The sequence below is a fragment of the Mobula birostris genome, chromosome 9 (genome assembly GCF_030028105.1).
Source record: "Mobula birostris isolate sMobBir1 chromosome 9, sMobBir1.hap1, whole genome shotgun sequence".
Lineage (NCBI taxonomy): Eukaryota > Metazoa > Chordata > Chondrichthyes > Myliobatiformes > Myliobatidae > Mobula > Mobula birostris.
In genome coordinates, this window is record NC_092378.1 from 142934103 (window position 1) to 142950368 (window position 16266).

General features: G+C 40.1%; 1 protein-coding gene across 1 annotated transcript in view; it reads left to right on the forward strand.

Annotated features, from left to right (window-relative positions):
* LOC140203148 (bifunctional apoptosis regulator-like) overlaps nucleotides 1-14166 on the forward strand; it is a 33560-nt gene extending 19394 nt beyond the window's left edge. Inside the window, exons 3-8 of the mRNA XM_072269028.1 lie at nucleotides 1210-1408; nucleotides 3399-3565; nucleotides 4328-4472; nucleotides 4784-4960; nucleotides 9400-9599; nucleotides 13239-14166. Coding sequence (XP_072125129.1) covers nucleotides 1210-1408; nucleotides 3399-3565; nucleotides 4328-4472; nucleotides 4784-4960; nucleotides 9400-9599; nucleotides 13239-13431 — 1081 coding nt within the window. The 3' untranslated portion in view covers nucleotides 13432-14166. The remainder of the gene's footprint in view (nucleotides 1-1209; nucleotides 1409-3398; nucleotides 3566-4327; nucleotides 4473-4783; nucleotides 4961-9399; nucleotides 9600-13238) is intronic.
* Nucleotides 14167-16266: the final 2100 nt, after the last annotated feature.

Genomic DNA, 16266 nt, shown 5'->3' on the forward strand with positions numbered 1-16266 from the left:
TCCTTGTGCAGAACACTCTAAAGGTTAACTTGCAGGTAGAGTTGCTGGTGAAGAAGCCAAATGCAATGTTAGCATTCATTTCAAGAGGTCTAGAATACAAGAGCAGGGATGTGATGCTGAGGTTTATAAGGCACTGGTGAGATGTCATCTTGAGTATTGTGAACAGTTTTGGGCTCCTCCAATAAGAAGATGTGCTGGCATTGGAGAGGGTTCAGAGGAGTTCACAAGGATGATTCCAGGAATGAAAGCATTATCATACGAAGAACATTTGATAGCTCTGCGTCTGTACTCGCTGGAACTTAGAAGGATGAGAAGAGATTTCATTTAAACTTTTCGAATACTGATAAGTCTAGACAAAGTAGATGTGGAAAGGATGTTTCTCATGGTGGGGGAGTCTCGGACAAGAGGGCACAACCTCAGGATAGAGGGGCGTACATTTAAAACAGAGATGCAGAGAAATTTCTTTAGCCAGAGCATGGTGAATTTGTGGAATTTGTTACCACAGGCAGCTGAGGAGGCAGGTTGTTGAGTGTATTTAAGGTGGAGCTTGATAGGTTCTTGATTGGACATAGCATCAAAGGTTACTGGGAGAAGGCTGGGGAGAGGTCTGAGGAGGGGAGAAAAAGGATCAGCCATGATTGAATGGCAGAGCAGACTCGATGAGCCAAGTGGCCTAATTCTGCTCCTATGTCTTATGGTCTTTTGGTCTCTCCATACCGCCCCCCCCCCCCCCCCCCACCACCACTACTTTATCATTTCCTGTTAGTCACCTTGTGTACAGACACCCTGCCTGGTATCACTTTATGTATCTACAATCAACCTATGTATATGTGCTGTCTTACATAGTTATTGTGTTTTATGAAAGTTCTGTTCTGGTATTATTTTAATTGTTTTTTTTGTGCTGGATCAGATCTGGAGTAACAAAAGTTTGGTTCTCTCACACTTGTGTACTGAAAATGACATTAAATAATCTTTGATCTAAATAAATTGCAGCCATTCAGCAAGAATACTTTCCAAGCTCGTAACGCCTGCTCTGCAAAAGTGTTTCACAGACCTGTGAATTAAAGTTGCAGCTTTACAAATGTTATGCTTTTTTGTTAATCTAACATTTTGTGACCTCATTGGCTGTCCTTCGGATACATTGAAATAAAACGACCAGTCCTAGATGTTTGAGATGTTTTGGCTGGATTTTCTTTTGTCTCATTTCAGGGATGCTGTTGAAAAGCTGTTCCCTGATGATGTCAGGAGACGTCGGGAGGAGACGCAGAACAACATAAAAATCTCAAAGAGCTTTTTGGCTTTCGAGAAATTTGGCAGTGAGCAATCAAGAGCTGTCAACCAGTCAGTGCCATGGAGACGAGGAGGTGGCTTTTTCTCAGGAGTACTAACTTCTTTAACCTGTGTGGCAGTGAGTGTGTGTTTTGTAATAAATTCATAAGAACACAAGAAAATAACTGGAGTTGGTCATTTGACCCCTCTAGTGAATTTTTGTACTCCAGATAAATCGATGGATAATCATGGAATTGGAGCTGCATTTTCTAAATTAACAACCTAGATTCATACTTCTTTCACAAGTTATTTGTCTGATTACCAAAATTATTACTGCATGAGAGAAATAACCTATTTTGACTAGACTATGTATGGAACATTTCTCCTGCGCTCAGTGGCATGGAGAGTGGTTATTTCTGTTACTGTCACCTTCCGGTCAGTTTGAGCCTCTCTGTCCATTCTCCTCTGACCTCTCTCATCCTTTCATTAACAAGGTGTTTTTTTCCCCACAGAACCACTGCTCACTGGATTTTTTTTTTGACTTTCACACCATTCTCTGTGAACTCTAAAGATTGTTGTTTGTGAAAATCCCAGGAGATCAGCAGCTTCTGAGATACTCATACCATTCCGTCTGTCACCAATACTCTTTCCACAGTCAAAGTCACTTTTCTTCCCCATTCTGATGTTTGGTCTGAGCAACAAGTGAACCTCTTGACCATGTCTGTACACTTTTATGCATGGAATTGCTGTCACATGATTGGCTGATTAGATATTTGAACTGTTGTAACGTGGTTATTTGAGTTTCTGTTGCCTTCCTGTCAGATTGAATCACTCTGACCATTCTCCTGTGACCTCTCTCATTAAGAAGATATTTTTGCCCAGAGAATTGCCACTTAGTGGATTTTTTTTTGCACCGTCCTATGTAAACTTTAGAGACTGTGTGCGTGAAAATCCCAGAAAATCAGTAGTTTTTGAGATACTCAAACCACCCTGTCTTTCCAACAATCATTCCATAGTCAAAGTTACTTAGATCAGATTTTTTCCCCATTCTGATGTTTGGTCTCAAAAACTAAACCTCTTGACCATGTCTGCATGCTTTCATGCATTGAGTTGCTATCACATTATTGACTGGCTAATTGGATATTTGCACTAACGAGATATGCAGGTGTACCTAATAAACTGGCCACTGAGTATGTATGCAACATTTCTTTTATATGAGCTGAATTTTCTACAAATCTTTTGCCAATCCTTTTATTACTTGACAATATTTTCATGTGTTTTATTTGTTTTTATCTTATAGCATTACAGCTGTTAATGCTATAAAACTGGACATAATTGCATATATTTTTGGGTAAAATGCTTTTGAAAAGGCTGTTGTACATTGTGGCAAATAATTCTGAGTCCAGCACTGGAAGAAGTGAATAAGACTCAAACACTTCATTGAATTTTTTTTTACCAGGCCATTTCACACTTGGATAAAAGCTCTTGCTAAAAGAACTTAACATGTGAATTGGCAAAGAAAAGATGTGAGGCTTTGTTGGCCTTTGTTCAGCTTTCAGTTCCAGTGAAGTATTTTTCTCTCTCCCTGAGCGGCTGGCATTTCTGTATTTCTGATTTCCAGCATCCATGCTATTTTGCTTTTAAAATTAATTGTTCACTCAACAACCTCTGGTGGCAAAAAATGAAGAAGGGATTACTGCATGGAGATTTATTCCCTTGAATAGCTTTCAAGCTCTCACTTGAGTAGACTTGACTGTGATTATCTTCATTCGTAATCTTTTTTGAGTATAGTTTGATTTCGGTTTTGACTGATTCTAATAAACAGATCTGAAAATGACTACATAGTCTTTTATGAGAATAGATATGTCGCATATTATCAGTTGTATAGGTGGGAGGAGATAATGGGACTGCCTATGCTCACGTAAAAATGATAGGTTTTATTTCATGGCTTTAAATTCCTTGGGTGATATCACAAGTTTAATATTTGCTGTGCCCATGTAGAAAGTAAGAGTTGTCACTTACCTAAAGCCTCTTTTTTGGTTGTTGTTATTTCTAGCATATGTGCATTTTAAAAAAAAATTTAGACCTTTGACTAATTTTCTTTTATACCGATTTTTTTTCTACTGTAGGTGGTATTTTTAGTTTATCTCTGGAGTAGAGAAAGTGAACAAGATCTTCTTGTGCACAAGCCTGTGGCTAAATGGACTGCTAAAGAAGTGACTCTTTGGTTAGAGCAATTGGGTCAATGGGCTACTGTTTACAAAGACAGGTTTCTGGAGGAGGAAGTGAACGGAAGGTGAGGTTTGGTTCAGTTTATCTGAAAGAGGTCATGTTCTTTAGTATAATTGAGGACTTGGCTCCTCGGCGCTTCTGTAAACTTAACATTTAGAGCTGTTTCAGAGAATTCTTCTGACCGATCCTTCCTACCATATCATACTGTCCCTCTTCACTTTATTGTTCACATCATAGAATTTGAAATACAGCTTCCTTCCCAGTCCAAATAGTGAACTCTTCTAAAACTAGTCAATGGTCTTTTCATCCCATGCTCTTGGCGGGGCTCACAGGAGAAAACGGCTGTGTTACAGTGTACATTGGCAAGGCTACAATCAGAAGAACTTGTACAAAGTTTTATTAATCAAGTCCTGTTTTGTCGATTTTCAATTCTATTTATAGCATTGCCAATTTTCAGAAGATGCACCGTCACCCAAAAGTTTGGAACTTTAATGCAATTCATTAGTTGAAGGAAATCATCATTACAAATTTGAATGATTATTAAATGGATTTGATTCTATTCTAATGAAAACAATTTAATAAATGAGTTTTATGTCAGTCTGTTGTACTATTGCAATATAACGGATGTTACATTTGAATGGCAGTGTAAAATTAATTTGGCTGAAAATTTATTCCTATTATGGTTGTGAAGTACCTTGGATTTCCTAAAAGGGATGTTTAAAAGTATTACATAAATGCATATTTTTCTTTCAATTTATATTAGAGTGAAATCTCTAGATTTTTTTTATTGAAAAGCTTTTCTTTCTTTCATTAAATTTATCTTTAGGCTATTGTTGAATCTAGGCGAAGAAGAGTTTTCAAAGCCTCCTTTCAACATTGAGAGAGAACTTCATAGGAAAGCTATTCTAATGGAACTGGACAATATAAAAGCACTTGGAGTTAAACCCCCACAAAATCTCTGGGAATATAAGGTAAATACTTCTGAAATGCAACACCATGTATTGTCGTTTCTTTCTTCCCCCCCTCCCCCCCCCCGATGCAATGAATTGTTTGGTTTTATCTTGTGCCTTAATAGTGAAAGATTCAATTTTGCTCATCTAAAACAGTGTCACATGTTTTTTTTCTCTGAGATGTACAACTGTGCTCCTCTATGCCATTCAGTTGATATCCTTAAGATGCATATTATGACTGATTTTATTTATGATAGTTCTAGTTGTTTAAAATTAAGTCAATAATTTTTTCTTTCTTCTTTGCTTGCTTGGGATACAAATATTTTTTTCAGGCAATGCACATAGGCAAGTCGCTGTTTCTGCTGTATGCTCTGAAGAGCTCCCCACGGTTGACGATGCTGTATCTCTATCTGTTTGATTACTCAGAAATCTTTCTGCCCCTTATCCACACTATTTCCCCTCAGAAGACCGAGATGACAGAGGATGCAGATATTTTTCGCAAGCACTGGGTAAACATTTTGTTACTTGAGTGAAATAATTAGTTAAAATGTATTAATTTAGTGAATATACTAGATGTGGAATTCATTGTCGCGGACGTTTGTGAAGGCCAAATCATTGGATATACTTAAAGTGGAGGATGATAGGTGTTTGATTAGTAAGGGCATTAAAGGTCACAAGGAAAAGACAAGGAAATGGGGTTGAGAGGGATGGATAAATCAGCCATGATGGAATGTTAGAGACTTGATGGGCCAAATGGCCTAATTTTGATCCTATGTCTGATGCTGTTATTAGTGAGAACAACTGAGAACATTGCACATGTACTAATACTGGTACTCCTATCTGAGAAGCAACTTGGATCTGTTTCACTTTGCTTACTGGCACAACAACAGGTACACAGCAGATGCTATCTCATGACTCTTCACTTATTCCTGGAACATCTGGATAGCAAAGACGCATACATCGGGATGCTTTTTGTCCATGATAGCTCCGCATTCAATACTAATACCTCCTCAAAACTAATCAATAAGCTTCACAACCTTAGCCTCAGTACTTTCTTGTGCAATTGGATCCTCTATTTTCTCACTTGCAGACGAGAATTGGCAGCAATGTCCCTTCCACAGTTCTATCAGCTTAAGTGTGCCAGAAGTCTGTGTGCTTAGCGCTATGCTCTACCTGCTTTACATTTGTGACTGTGTGGCTAAACATAGCTCCAGTGCCATATTTAAGTTTGTTGATGACAACACTGTCGTTGGCTGAGTCAAAGGTGGTGTTGAAGTAGCGTACAGGAGGGAGATTGAAAATCTGGGGCACCACAACAACAACCTCTTACTCAATTTTTGTCTATTATTAGATTAGATTAGATTATGAGGACACGCAGTCCTCTTTTATTGTCATTTAGTAATGCATGCATTAAGTGATACAATATTCCTCCGGTGTGCTATCACAGAAACACAGGACAGACCAAGACTGAAAAACTGACAAAAACCACATAATCATATAGTTACAACAGTGCAACAATACCATAACTTGAGGAAGAACAGACTGTTAGCACGGTAAAAAGTTCAAAGTCTCTGGAAAGTCCCACATCTCACACAGGCGGCAGAAGGAAGAAAACTCTCCTTGCCATACCCGACCACAGTCCGACTCTGAGTCGTCCAAAAACTTCGAGCTCCGACCAGCCCTCTGACACTGAGCACCGAGCACCATCTCTGCCGAGCGCTTCGACTCCAGCCCCGGTGGCCTTCTCCCCGGAGATTCTTGATCGCACAGTAGCAGCGGCAGCGAATCGGGCATTTCAGAAGTTACTCCAGATGTTCCTCCGTGCTTCTCACAGCTGTCTCCATCAAATCAGAATTGTGCACGGCCCCTATTTAACAATACGATATCATTTCACCGAAGGGGCTATGCGTGCTGCGTCGCGCCGCCATCTTCTCCTCCCACCTTGTGACTTACATGAAGATCAGAACACATTTTGAGTAATTAATGCAGAAAACCAGGTAATTGCAAAGGATTCACAAACTTTTTCTTGCAACTGTATGTTACCATATAGACTCAGGATTGTTTAATGTCATTTCCAGTACACAAGTGTAAGGAGAACAAAGTAATTGTTATTCTGGACTTGATGCAACACAAAGAAACAAAAGATAAATAACATAATAATAATAAGAGCACAGATATAAGTACATAAGATAGTTCATATACATTGACTGTATGTCCATAAAGTGATGCTAGTCTGTATATAAGATGACTGACAGGAAATAATAAAGTAGTGATGGAGTTAGTGAATAGAGGCGCTGATCAGCCTAGCTGCTTGGGGAAGGTAACTGTTTTTGAGTCTGGTGGTCCTGGCGTGGGTGACATGTAGCCTCCTCCCCGATGGGTGCAGGACCAACAGTCCATGAGCAGGGTGTGTGGGATTTTTCATGATTTTACTGGCCCTTTTCCGTCACCTTTCTGTATGTATGCCCTTGATGGTGGGTAGGCTGGTGAGTTGGGTAGTTTGACTACACGTTGAATAGAACCTTCCTGTCACAGTGCAGTTTCCATACCAAGCAATGATGCAGTTTCTTAGGGTGCTCTCTACTGCACATCTGTAGCATGATATGAGTATGGATGTGCAAAGTCTAGCTACTCTGAGATTTATTTTCTTGTGGGCATTCACTGCAGATACATAGTAGCACCACAGAATCGATGAAAAGCTACATACAAAGACAGCCAAACAACCAAAATGCAAAAATCAACAAATTACGCAAGTAGAAAACAAAACAAAATAGTAATAATATATAAATAAGTAATGAATAATGTTGACGACATGAGTTGTAGAGTCCTTAAAAGTGAGTCCATAGTGGAATTAGTTTAGTCTTGGTTTGAGCAAGGTTATCCACTCTGGTTCAGGAGCCTGATGGGTAAAGGGTGATAACTGTTCCTGAACCTGGTGGTGTGGAACCTGAGGCTCCTGTACCACCACCTTTATGTCAGCAGCGGGAAGAGAGCACAGCCTGTTTGGTGGGAGTAATTTGTACTGGCACGTACCTTCTGGTCCTAGGGCAGATCCTCTGAAGTGATAAAGAAGTGGTAGTTGAAACCCCTATAAATTCCTACATTGTTTCAATTCATTACTTAATTAAGAAAAATTAGAACAACCCTGTATCTGCTGTGAAATAATCTGATTGTAGATTGACAGTATGACTCAGGTAGTGGAAAAAACCAGCGTTGATTGTCCCTTGGCATTCTTGTTTCTGGGTTAGAGCAATAAAAGTTTAAATTGCGGAGATCTTGATACAGAAATGCAGACAGAAATAAACCAATTGTTTGGTATCAAATGATCTAACTGAAAGTCTCAGGGCTGGGTGTGTCTGTACTTGCACCACACCTGCCCTCCCCGATGCTTCTTCTCTGCCCCCGTCCCACACCCCTACCGCCGTGTCCACACTCGCCTTTCCCAACATCCTTTGTTCCCGCCAGATTTATAAACTCTCTGCTTCACTTGACAGATATAGTACTGTGCAAATGATTAAGGTACCCTAGCTACATATATCACATGTGTGGACTGTTTTCTAAACGGGGAGAAAATCCAAAAATCTGAGATGCAAAGGGACTTAGGAGTCCTTGTGCAGAACACCCTAAAGGTTAACTTGCAGGTTGAGTCGGTGGTGAGGAAGGCAAATGCAATGTTAGCATTCATTTTGAGAGGTCCAGAATACAAGAGCAGGGTTGTGATGCCAAGGCTTTATAAGGCACGGGTGAGGCCTCACCTTGAGTATTGTGAACATTTTTGGGTCCCATATCTGAGAAAAGAAGTGCTGGCTTTGGAAAGGGTCCTGAGGAGGTTCACAAGGATGATTTCAGGAATGAAAGGGTTATCATACAAGGAATGTTTGATGGCTGTGTGTCTATACTCATTGGAATTCAGAAGGATGGGGTGGGGGGGATCTCATTGAAACCTTTCGGATGTTGAAAGACCTAGACAGAGTTGATGTGGAAAGGATGTTTCCCAGGAGGGGCGCCCTTTCAAAACAGAGATGCGGAGAAATTTCTTTAGCCACAGGGTGGTGAATTTGTCGAATTTGTTGTCAAATGCAACTGTGGAGGCCAGGTTGTTGGGTGTATTTAAGGTAGAAGATGATAGGTTCTTGATTGGGCGTGGCATCAAAGGTTACGGGGAGAAGGCCAGGAAATGGCCTTAAGGAGGAGGAAAAAAAGATCAGCCATGATTGAATGGCGGAGCAGACTCGTTGGGCCAGATGGCCTAATTCTGCTCCTGTATCTTATGGTTTTAATATGATTGTTATGTCCTTTTGAATAATCATCCCAGTATATTCTGTGACATTGTAATGAATTTCACCAGCAAGAATCTGATTGGGAATTTGGCCACCATGGATGCTTCTTACAGCCTCATCAGCACAGAAGTTGTATCTTTTAATTTTCATTTATGTTAACAAAAAGAACCTTGAAATAACCAAATCCAGCTTTAAATTGATCATCCAGTAGTGTCTTGCATCTACCTGCTTGCACACTGATTTTAAACCGTCCCCTTAATGAATTTGAGGACAGCAGTATTTCTGTACATATACAGCTTCAACTTTTAATGATCTTCTAAACTGGTAAGCCCCAAGAAGCTTAAATCTCCCATCTACTTGTTCCGTCACTTGCCACAGTCCCATACCCCTGCCCTATACCACTTTGGCTTCCAATAGAAGTACTATCTGCTCTCAGCCAAGGTAACTAATGAGATTAGCAGTGGGGAGATGCAACTAGATTCTTATTTTGATTGTTTATTGTGATTTGATTGTTAAACTTGTCATTTTGTTTAAAAATGTAAGTGGTTGACAAAGTGTTTTTAAGCTGAATTAATCTCTTATGAAATGTATTTTGAACTTTCACTTGTTATGTAAAATCTTTTTCTCCTGAATATGTGCACTTACTCTGTCAATATTTCTCTTCAAAGTCTGATGACATCAGCTGGAAGCAGTGGGCTGAATTCCTTGTGAAATACTCCTTGATACCATATCAGTTAATTGCAGAATTTGCTTGGGATTGGCTAGACATGCACTACTGGACATCACGCTTCATAATTGTCAATGCAATGCTCCTATCTGTTCTGGAAGGCTTTGCATTCTGGAAGCTTTGGTCAAGAGGAGGACTCAGGTAACTATGGGGTTAACCTTGTTACTGATTTCTTCCTCTGTACCTTGAACATGTAACCAGAACTTGAGTGAAATTTGAGTCTAAAATAACTTTAGTCCTTTATCAAAGCAACACACAAAATGCTGGAATAACTCAGCAGGTCAGGCAGGAACTATGGAAAGGAGTGAACTGTCAACATTTCGGCCTGAGACCCTTCTTCAGGACAGAAAAGGAAGACTCCCTTGGGGTGGAGAGCACCACCTTATATTCCACCTGGGTACCTCCAACCTGATGGCATGGATATCCATTTCTCCTTCCGATGAACAGATCTCCCCTCCCACCCCCTTCCTCTATTCCCCTCTCTGACCTTTCACTTCTTTTTACCTGCCTATTACTTCCCCTGGTCCCCCCTCCTTCCCTTTCTCCTATGGTCCACTCTCCTCTCCTATCAGATTCCTTCTTCTCCGGCCCTTGACCTTTCCTACCCACCTGGCTTCACCCATCACCTTCCTCTCCCTCTCCCCCCGCCTTTTAATTCAGGCATCTTCCTGCTCCTCAGTCCTGAAGAAGGGTCTTGGCCTGAACGATCGACTGTTTACTCTTTTCCATAGATGCTGCCTGACCTGCTGAGTTCCTCCAGCATTTTGTGCGTGTTGCTTTGGATCTCCAGCATCTGCAGACTTGTGTTTATGATTTAGTCCTATGTATTCTCTAAATAAACTAGGAATTGGATGGATTTCTGCAAATAATTTATCTCATCCACGTATATTGGGGTCTGATTTACTTTGTTGTGGGAGGGGGAAGAATCATCTCCCTTAGACAGCAAGTGACTGGAGCAATTTAGGATTTATTTTTTAATACTCCAGATTTTCTAATAACTTGGTCTAAATATTTGCCATTAGGGAATATTTCTACCCTCAGTTCCCAAACATATTTATTCTGCTTACAACTATTTGTCAAACTGGCTCCCCTTGCCAAAATCACTCTGGCCATTAGCATGATTGAAAACATTTTTGAGCTTTGTTCTATACACTTCTGAATGCTGAAGGAATAAAGAATATGTTACTACAGAAAAGTGAGACCCATGTGATAAGTTAGTGGTGATTGGCAAAGCAGGAACAAGAGGCTATTTGGCCTACAGCTAGTTCTTATCTGATACCTGTCCAACTTTATCCTTGAATAAATGGCATTTGGCACTTTTTAAAAACCTTTTGCAATATCCAAGCTTTATTCCGGACTATTCAAATATAAGAAAGTGTAGAACAGCTAGTCATCTTCCTCCTCCCATGTGAATGTATTATGATGAGTCATCAACTCATTGATGGCCAGGCCAATTTGTGCATTATGGTATCTTCTGTAATCCTGGTATGGTTTTCACTTTGCATTCAGTGGCCACTTTATTAGGTACAGGAAGTGGCCCTCTACTGCCGGTAGCTCATCCATTTCAAGGTTCAAGTTGAGCATTCAGAGATGCTCTTTTGCACACCACTGTGGTTATTTGAGTTATTGTCACCTTCATGTCAATTTGAACAAGTTTAGGGTGGCTAATGTAACCCCACTTTTTAAAAAAAGGAGGGAGAGAGAAACCAGGGAATTATAGACCGGTTAGCCTAACATCGGTGGTGGGAAAACTGCTAGAGTCAGTTATCAAAGATGTGATAACAGCACATTTGGAAAGCGGTGAAATCATCGGACAAAGTCAGCATGGATTTGTGAAAGGAAAATCATGCCTGACGAATCTCATAGAATTTTTTGAGGATGTAACTAGTAGAGTGGATAGGGGAGAACCAGTGGATGTGGTATATTTGGATTTTCTAAAGGCTTTTGACAAGGTCCCACACAGGAGATTAGTGTGCAAACTTAAAGCACACGGTATTGGGGGTAAGGTATTGATGTGGATAGAGAATTGGTTGGCAGACAGGAAGCAAAGAGTGGGAATAAACGGGACCTTTTCAGAATGGCAGGCAGTGACTAGTGGGGTACCGCAAGGCTCAGTGCCAGGATCCCAGTTGTTTACAATATATATTAATGATTTGGATGAGGGAATTAAATGCAGCATCTCCAAGTTTGCGGATGACACGAAGCTGGGCGGCAGTGTTAGCTGTGAGGAGGATGCTAAGAGGATGCAGGGTGACTTGGACAGGTTAGGTGAGTGGGCAAATTCATGGCAGATGCACTTTAATGTGGATAAATGTGAAGTTATCCACTTTGGTGGCAAAAACAGGAAAACAGATTATTATCTGAATGGTGGCCGATTAGGAAAAGGGGAGGTGCAATGAGACCTGGGTGTCATTATACACCAGTCATTGAAAGTGGGCATGCAGGTACAGCAGGCGGTGAAAAAGGTGAATGGTATGCTGGCATTTATAGCGAGAGGATTCGAGTACAGGAGCAGGGAGGTACTACTGCAGTTGAACAAGGCCTTGGTGAGACCACACCTGGAGTATTGTGTGCAGTTTTGGTCCCCTAATCTGAGGAAAGACATCCTTGTCATAGAGGGAGTACAAAGAAGGTTCACCAGATCGATTCCTGGGATGGCAGGACTTTCATATGATGAAAGACTGGATGAACTAGGCTTATACTCGTTGGAATTTAGAAGATTGAGGGGGGATCTAATTGAAACGTATAAAATCCTAAAGGGATTGGACAGGCTAGATGCAGGAAGATTGTTCCCGATGTTGGGGAAGTCCGGAATGAGGGGTCACAGTCTGAGGATAAAGGGGAAGCCTTTTAGGACTGAGATGAGGAAAAACTTCTTCACACAGATAGTGGTGAATCTGTGGAATTCTCTGCCACAGGAAACAGTTGAGGCCAGTTCATTGGCTATATGTAAGAGGGAGTTAGATATGGCCCTTGTGGCTAAAGGGATCAGGGGATATGGAGAGAAGGCTGGTACAGGGTTCTGAGTTGGATGATCAGCCATGATCATACTGAATGGCGGTGCAGGCTCGGAGGGCCGAATAGCCTACTCCTGCACCTATTTTCTATGTTTCTATTAACAAATCTGCCCATTTCCCTCTGACCTCTCATTAATAAGGCATTTTTGCTCTCAGAACTTCCACTCTCTGGATTTATTTTGTTGTTTTTCACACTATTCTCTGTAAACTCTAGGGACTGTTGTGCATGAAAATCCTAGGAAATCAGCAGTTTCTGAGAAGCTCAAACAACCCTGTCTGGCATCAACAATCATTGCACAGTCAAAGTCACTTGGGTCACATTTATTTCTCCATTCTGATGTTTGGCCTGAGCAACAACTGAATCTCTTCACCATGTCTGCATGCTTTCATGCATTGAGTTGCTGTCACATGATTGGCTAATTGGATATTCAATTAACGGGCAGGTGTACCTAATAAAGTGGCCACTGAGTGTATATGTAATAGTCTGTTTTGACCCCTTGATTAGTTGTGTTGTAGATGAGATCAAGATTTAAATGATTTGTAATTTCAAAACCTATCAGCTTTTTATCTTGATCTTTATCTTGATCAGATGTTTCTTCTCTGGACTGAACCAAATAATATGTAGCTTTTGTAGTCTTAACCTTAACCTTTGAGTTGAGCTCAATTTTCTAATCATCAAGTTTGCAACACATTTTAAAGAAAGTATTCTAACAGTTTTATTTAAACACATAAAATGTGAGAATAATTTGAAATTTTCTTTTAGGACCATCCCACAGAAAATGTGGAGCCATTTCTGGAAAGTATCAAGCCAAGGAATCCTTGTTGCTATTTTGTGGCCGATAATTCCTCAGTTTGTTTGTGACTGTCTATTTTACTGGGCTTTATACTTCAATCCCATCATAAATATTGACCTGGTGGTCAAGGAAGTGCGCCGTTTGGAAACCGAACATTTGTGACAGAAAAGTTGCTATCACATAATGGGCTAAGGGCAACCAATTACAGTTCTAATATTAATAATGTTCATATTTGTAAGTATACTTTTTTCACAGCTTGCAGCCAGATACTGCAGTGAAATGTTCAGAAATGATTAAGTTGAAGTTTGAAGAAATAATAATCAATCAATATAAAGAGACAAAACCATTTGCTCCATTTAACTGTGAATAGATTAGGATTCAGTAAATATATTTTGCAGTTCTCATTGCTGCAATTATCACATTGGCATTAAGTACTAATTTGCATGCATTCTTAACCTACACTTCTCCAACTTTTCCCTGCAAGTTTTGGTCAGAAAAGTAATCGTTTGATCATTTGTAACTCAGTAATACTTGTGATTCTACAAAACCCTGTGTGCTAGGTCACATGAATTTTTTAGTCTCTCAAGGGCTAAGTACATCATGTAACACTATCTAAAGTGTGGATAAGGGGAAAATATTGCAACTGATATTTTAACGCCTGTCTTCATAATTTATTTACTGTTGATTCAAATTTTTGAAATTGTATAAGAAACCTGTGAAATTTTGTAATCACTTTTGCTGAATAAACTCTATTTTTGCATTTGTTTTATTGTTAGTCATACTGGAATAGCATATTGTCAAAGTGGGATATGAAATGTGAATGATGATCCACAATCATGTTTATACCAGTGAATCCATCAGCTTCCAAAAGAGATTAAATTGAGTTTTTTATTAATATGTTTGTGTTTTATGAATTATGAATGATCAAAATTAATGTTCAAATTCATCTCCTCACGTGACTTTAAAAAAACTGGGAGTCTCCAGCTCAACTGAAAGAAGTGTTCGATTGGTCTGTCAGACAGAAAGTTAATTTTTATCATGATTTTACAGATTCAGATAGAAAACTGAAACTGATGAGAGATCATTGTTTAGATTGTGTTGCTTCATGAAAGCTGTAAAATCTTTCTACCTCTGACTCCATCCCCCTCTGCCACCCACCTACCTCTCCCCTCACTCCCCTCTTCCCCCCCACCTTCTGGCTTCTGCTCCTTCCTTTCCAGTCCCAATGAAGTGTCTTGGCCCAAATGCAGAACTCTTGTGTTTAAAATCTCTACAAAGTCAGTGCAAGGTGTGAGGGTGTGGGATGTATTGTCACATTGTGTTCACAATAATGCTCTGAAACAAATTTTTGCCCTATTAGTTCCAGAAATTATTTGTTCGTTCAGTACTGTGCAAAAATCTTGGGCACGTTTTAAAACAAAACATCTGTAAAGTGAAGATGCTTTCAAAATAATGAGAAGTTTTTTAATATTAAAAAAAAACTACAAGAGCTTGTAGGTTATTCCAAGCATCTTGGAGAACTTGTCACAGTTCTTCTGCAGACTGTGGTTGTCTCGCTTGCTTCTGTCTCTCCAAGTAATCCCAGACAGCCTCTGATGTGGAGATCAGGGTTCTATAGAAGCCATACCATCTCAAACCATATTAAAAAATTGTGGAGATGTTTTTTGAGGAGGCACAATATACTTGACAGACATATATAAAATCATAAGAGGAATAGACAGGGTGAAAGCACATAGCCATTTCCCCTGGATGGGAGTGCTCAATACAAGAAGGCATAGGTTAAAGATTTAAAAGAGATGCCAGGAGCAAAAACAGAACCTTTGGTCCTGCTTTTCCAGTGTTGTCCAAGTTGATTTCATCTGTTGAGTTCATTGCCTTCTGAACCTCTCCAATTCCTGTTATTGTTGCTGCCTCAGCCACTATTTCTGGCAGCTCACTCCAAGTATGCACCACTTAACTATGTGAAGAAACTGCACAATGTATCTTTCACTTGGTCTATTCCTCTTCTGATTTTGTACCTCCTAGCAACACCCTGGTTGATCTTTTCTGCACTCTTTCTAGGTTAATGACACCTTTCCCATAACAGTGACCAACATTGCACAATACTCCAAGTGCAGCCTCGCCAATGTTTTATAAAACTACACAACCCCTCAACTCCTTTACTCAATGCTCTAATATGAAGGCTGGCATACCAAATCAACACACACAAAAATTCTGGAGGAATACAGCAGATCAAGCAGCATTTATGGAAATGAATTAACAGTTGATGTTTCGGGCCAAGACTGTTCTTCAGGACTGCATCATTGTAAGCTGACCTTCAGGGAATCCTGCATGTGCACTCCCAAGTCCCTTTGCACTTCTGAGTTTTGAATTTTTCTCCCCATTTTAATAAAATAGTCTATGCCTTTATTCCTTCTACCAAAGTGAATGACCATGTATTTCCTTACACTCTATTCCATCTGCCACTTCTTTGCCCATTCTCCCAATCTGTCTAAGTCCTTCTGCAGTCACTCTGCTTCCTTAACACTACCAACCTCTCCACTGGATTTGAATGGAGAGTATGCTGGCCGGTTGTATCATGGCCTGGTATAGCAACATCAATGTCTTTGAATGGAAAAGCCTTCAAAAAGTAGAAGATACAGCCTTCCCCACAATTAAGGGCATCTACATGGAACCCTGTTGCTGGAAAGCTGCATCCATCACCACCCAGGACATGCTCTCTTCTCACTGCTGCCATCAGAAAGGTGGTCAGGAGCCTCATGATCCACACCAACATGTTCAGGAACAGTTATTACTCCTCAACCATTAGGTACTTGAACTAGAGTGAATAACTTCACTCACCCCATCAGTGAACTGTTCCCACAACCTGTTGACTCACTATCAAGGACTTGGACAGCAGATTTTTTTTTTTCCACTTACAGGTTTTTTTTAATATTCTGTGTTTTTCACCTGATCTTCCACGTTATTTTTGTGTGTGGGGGAGGGGGATTTGGGGGT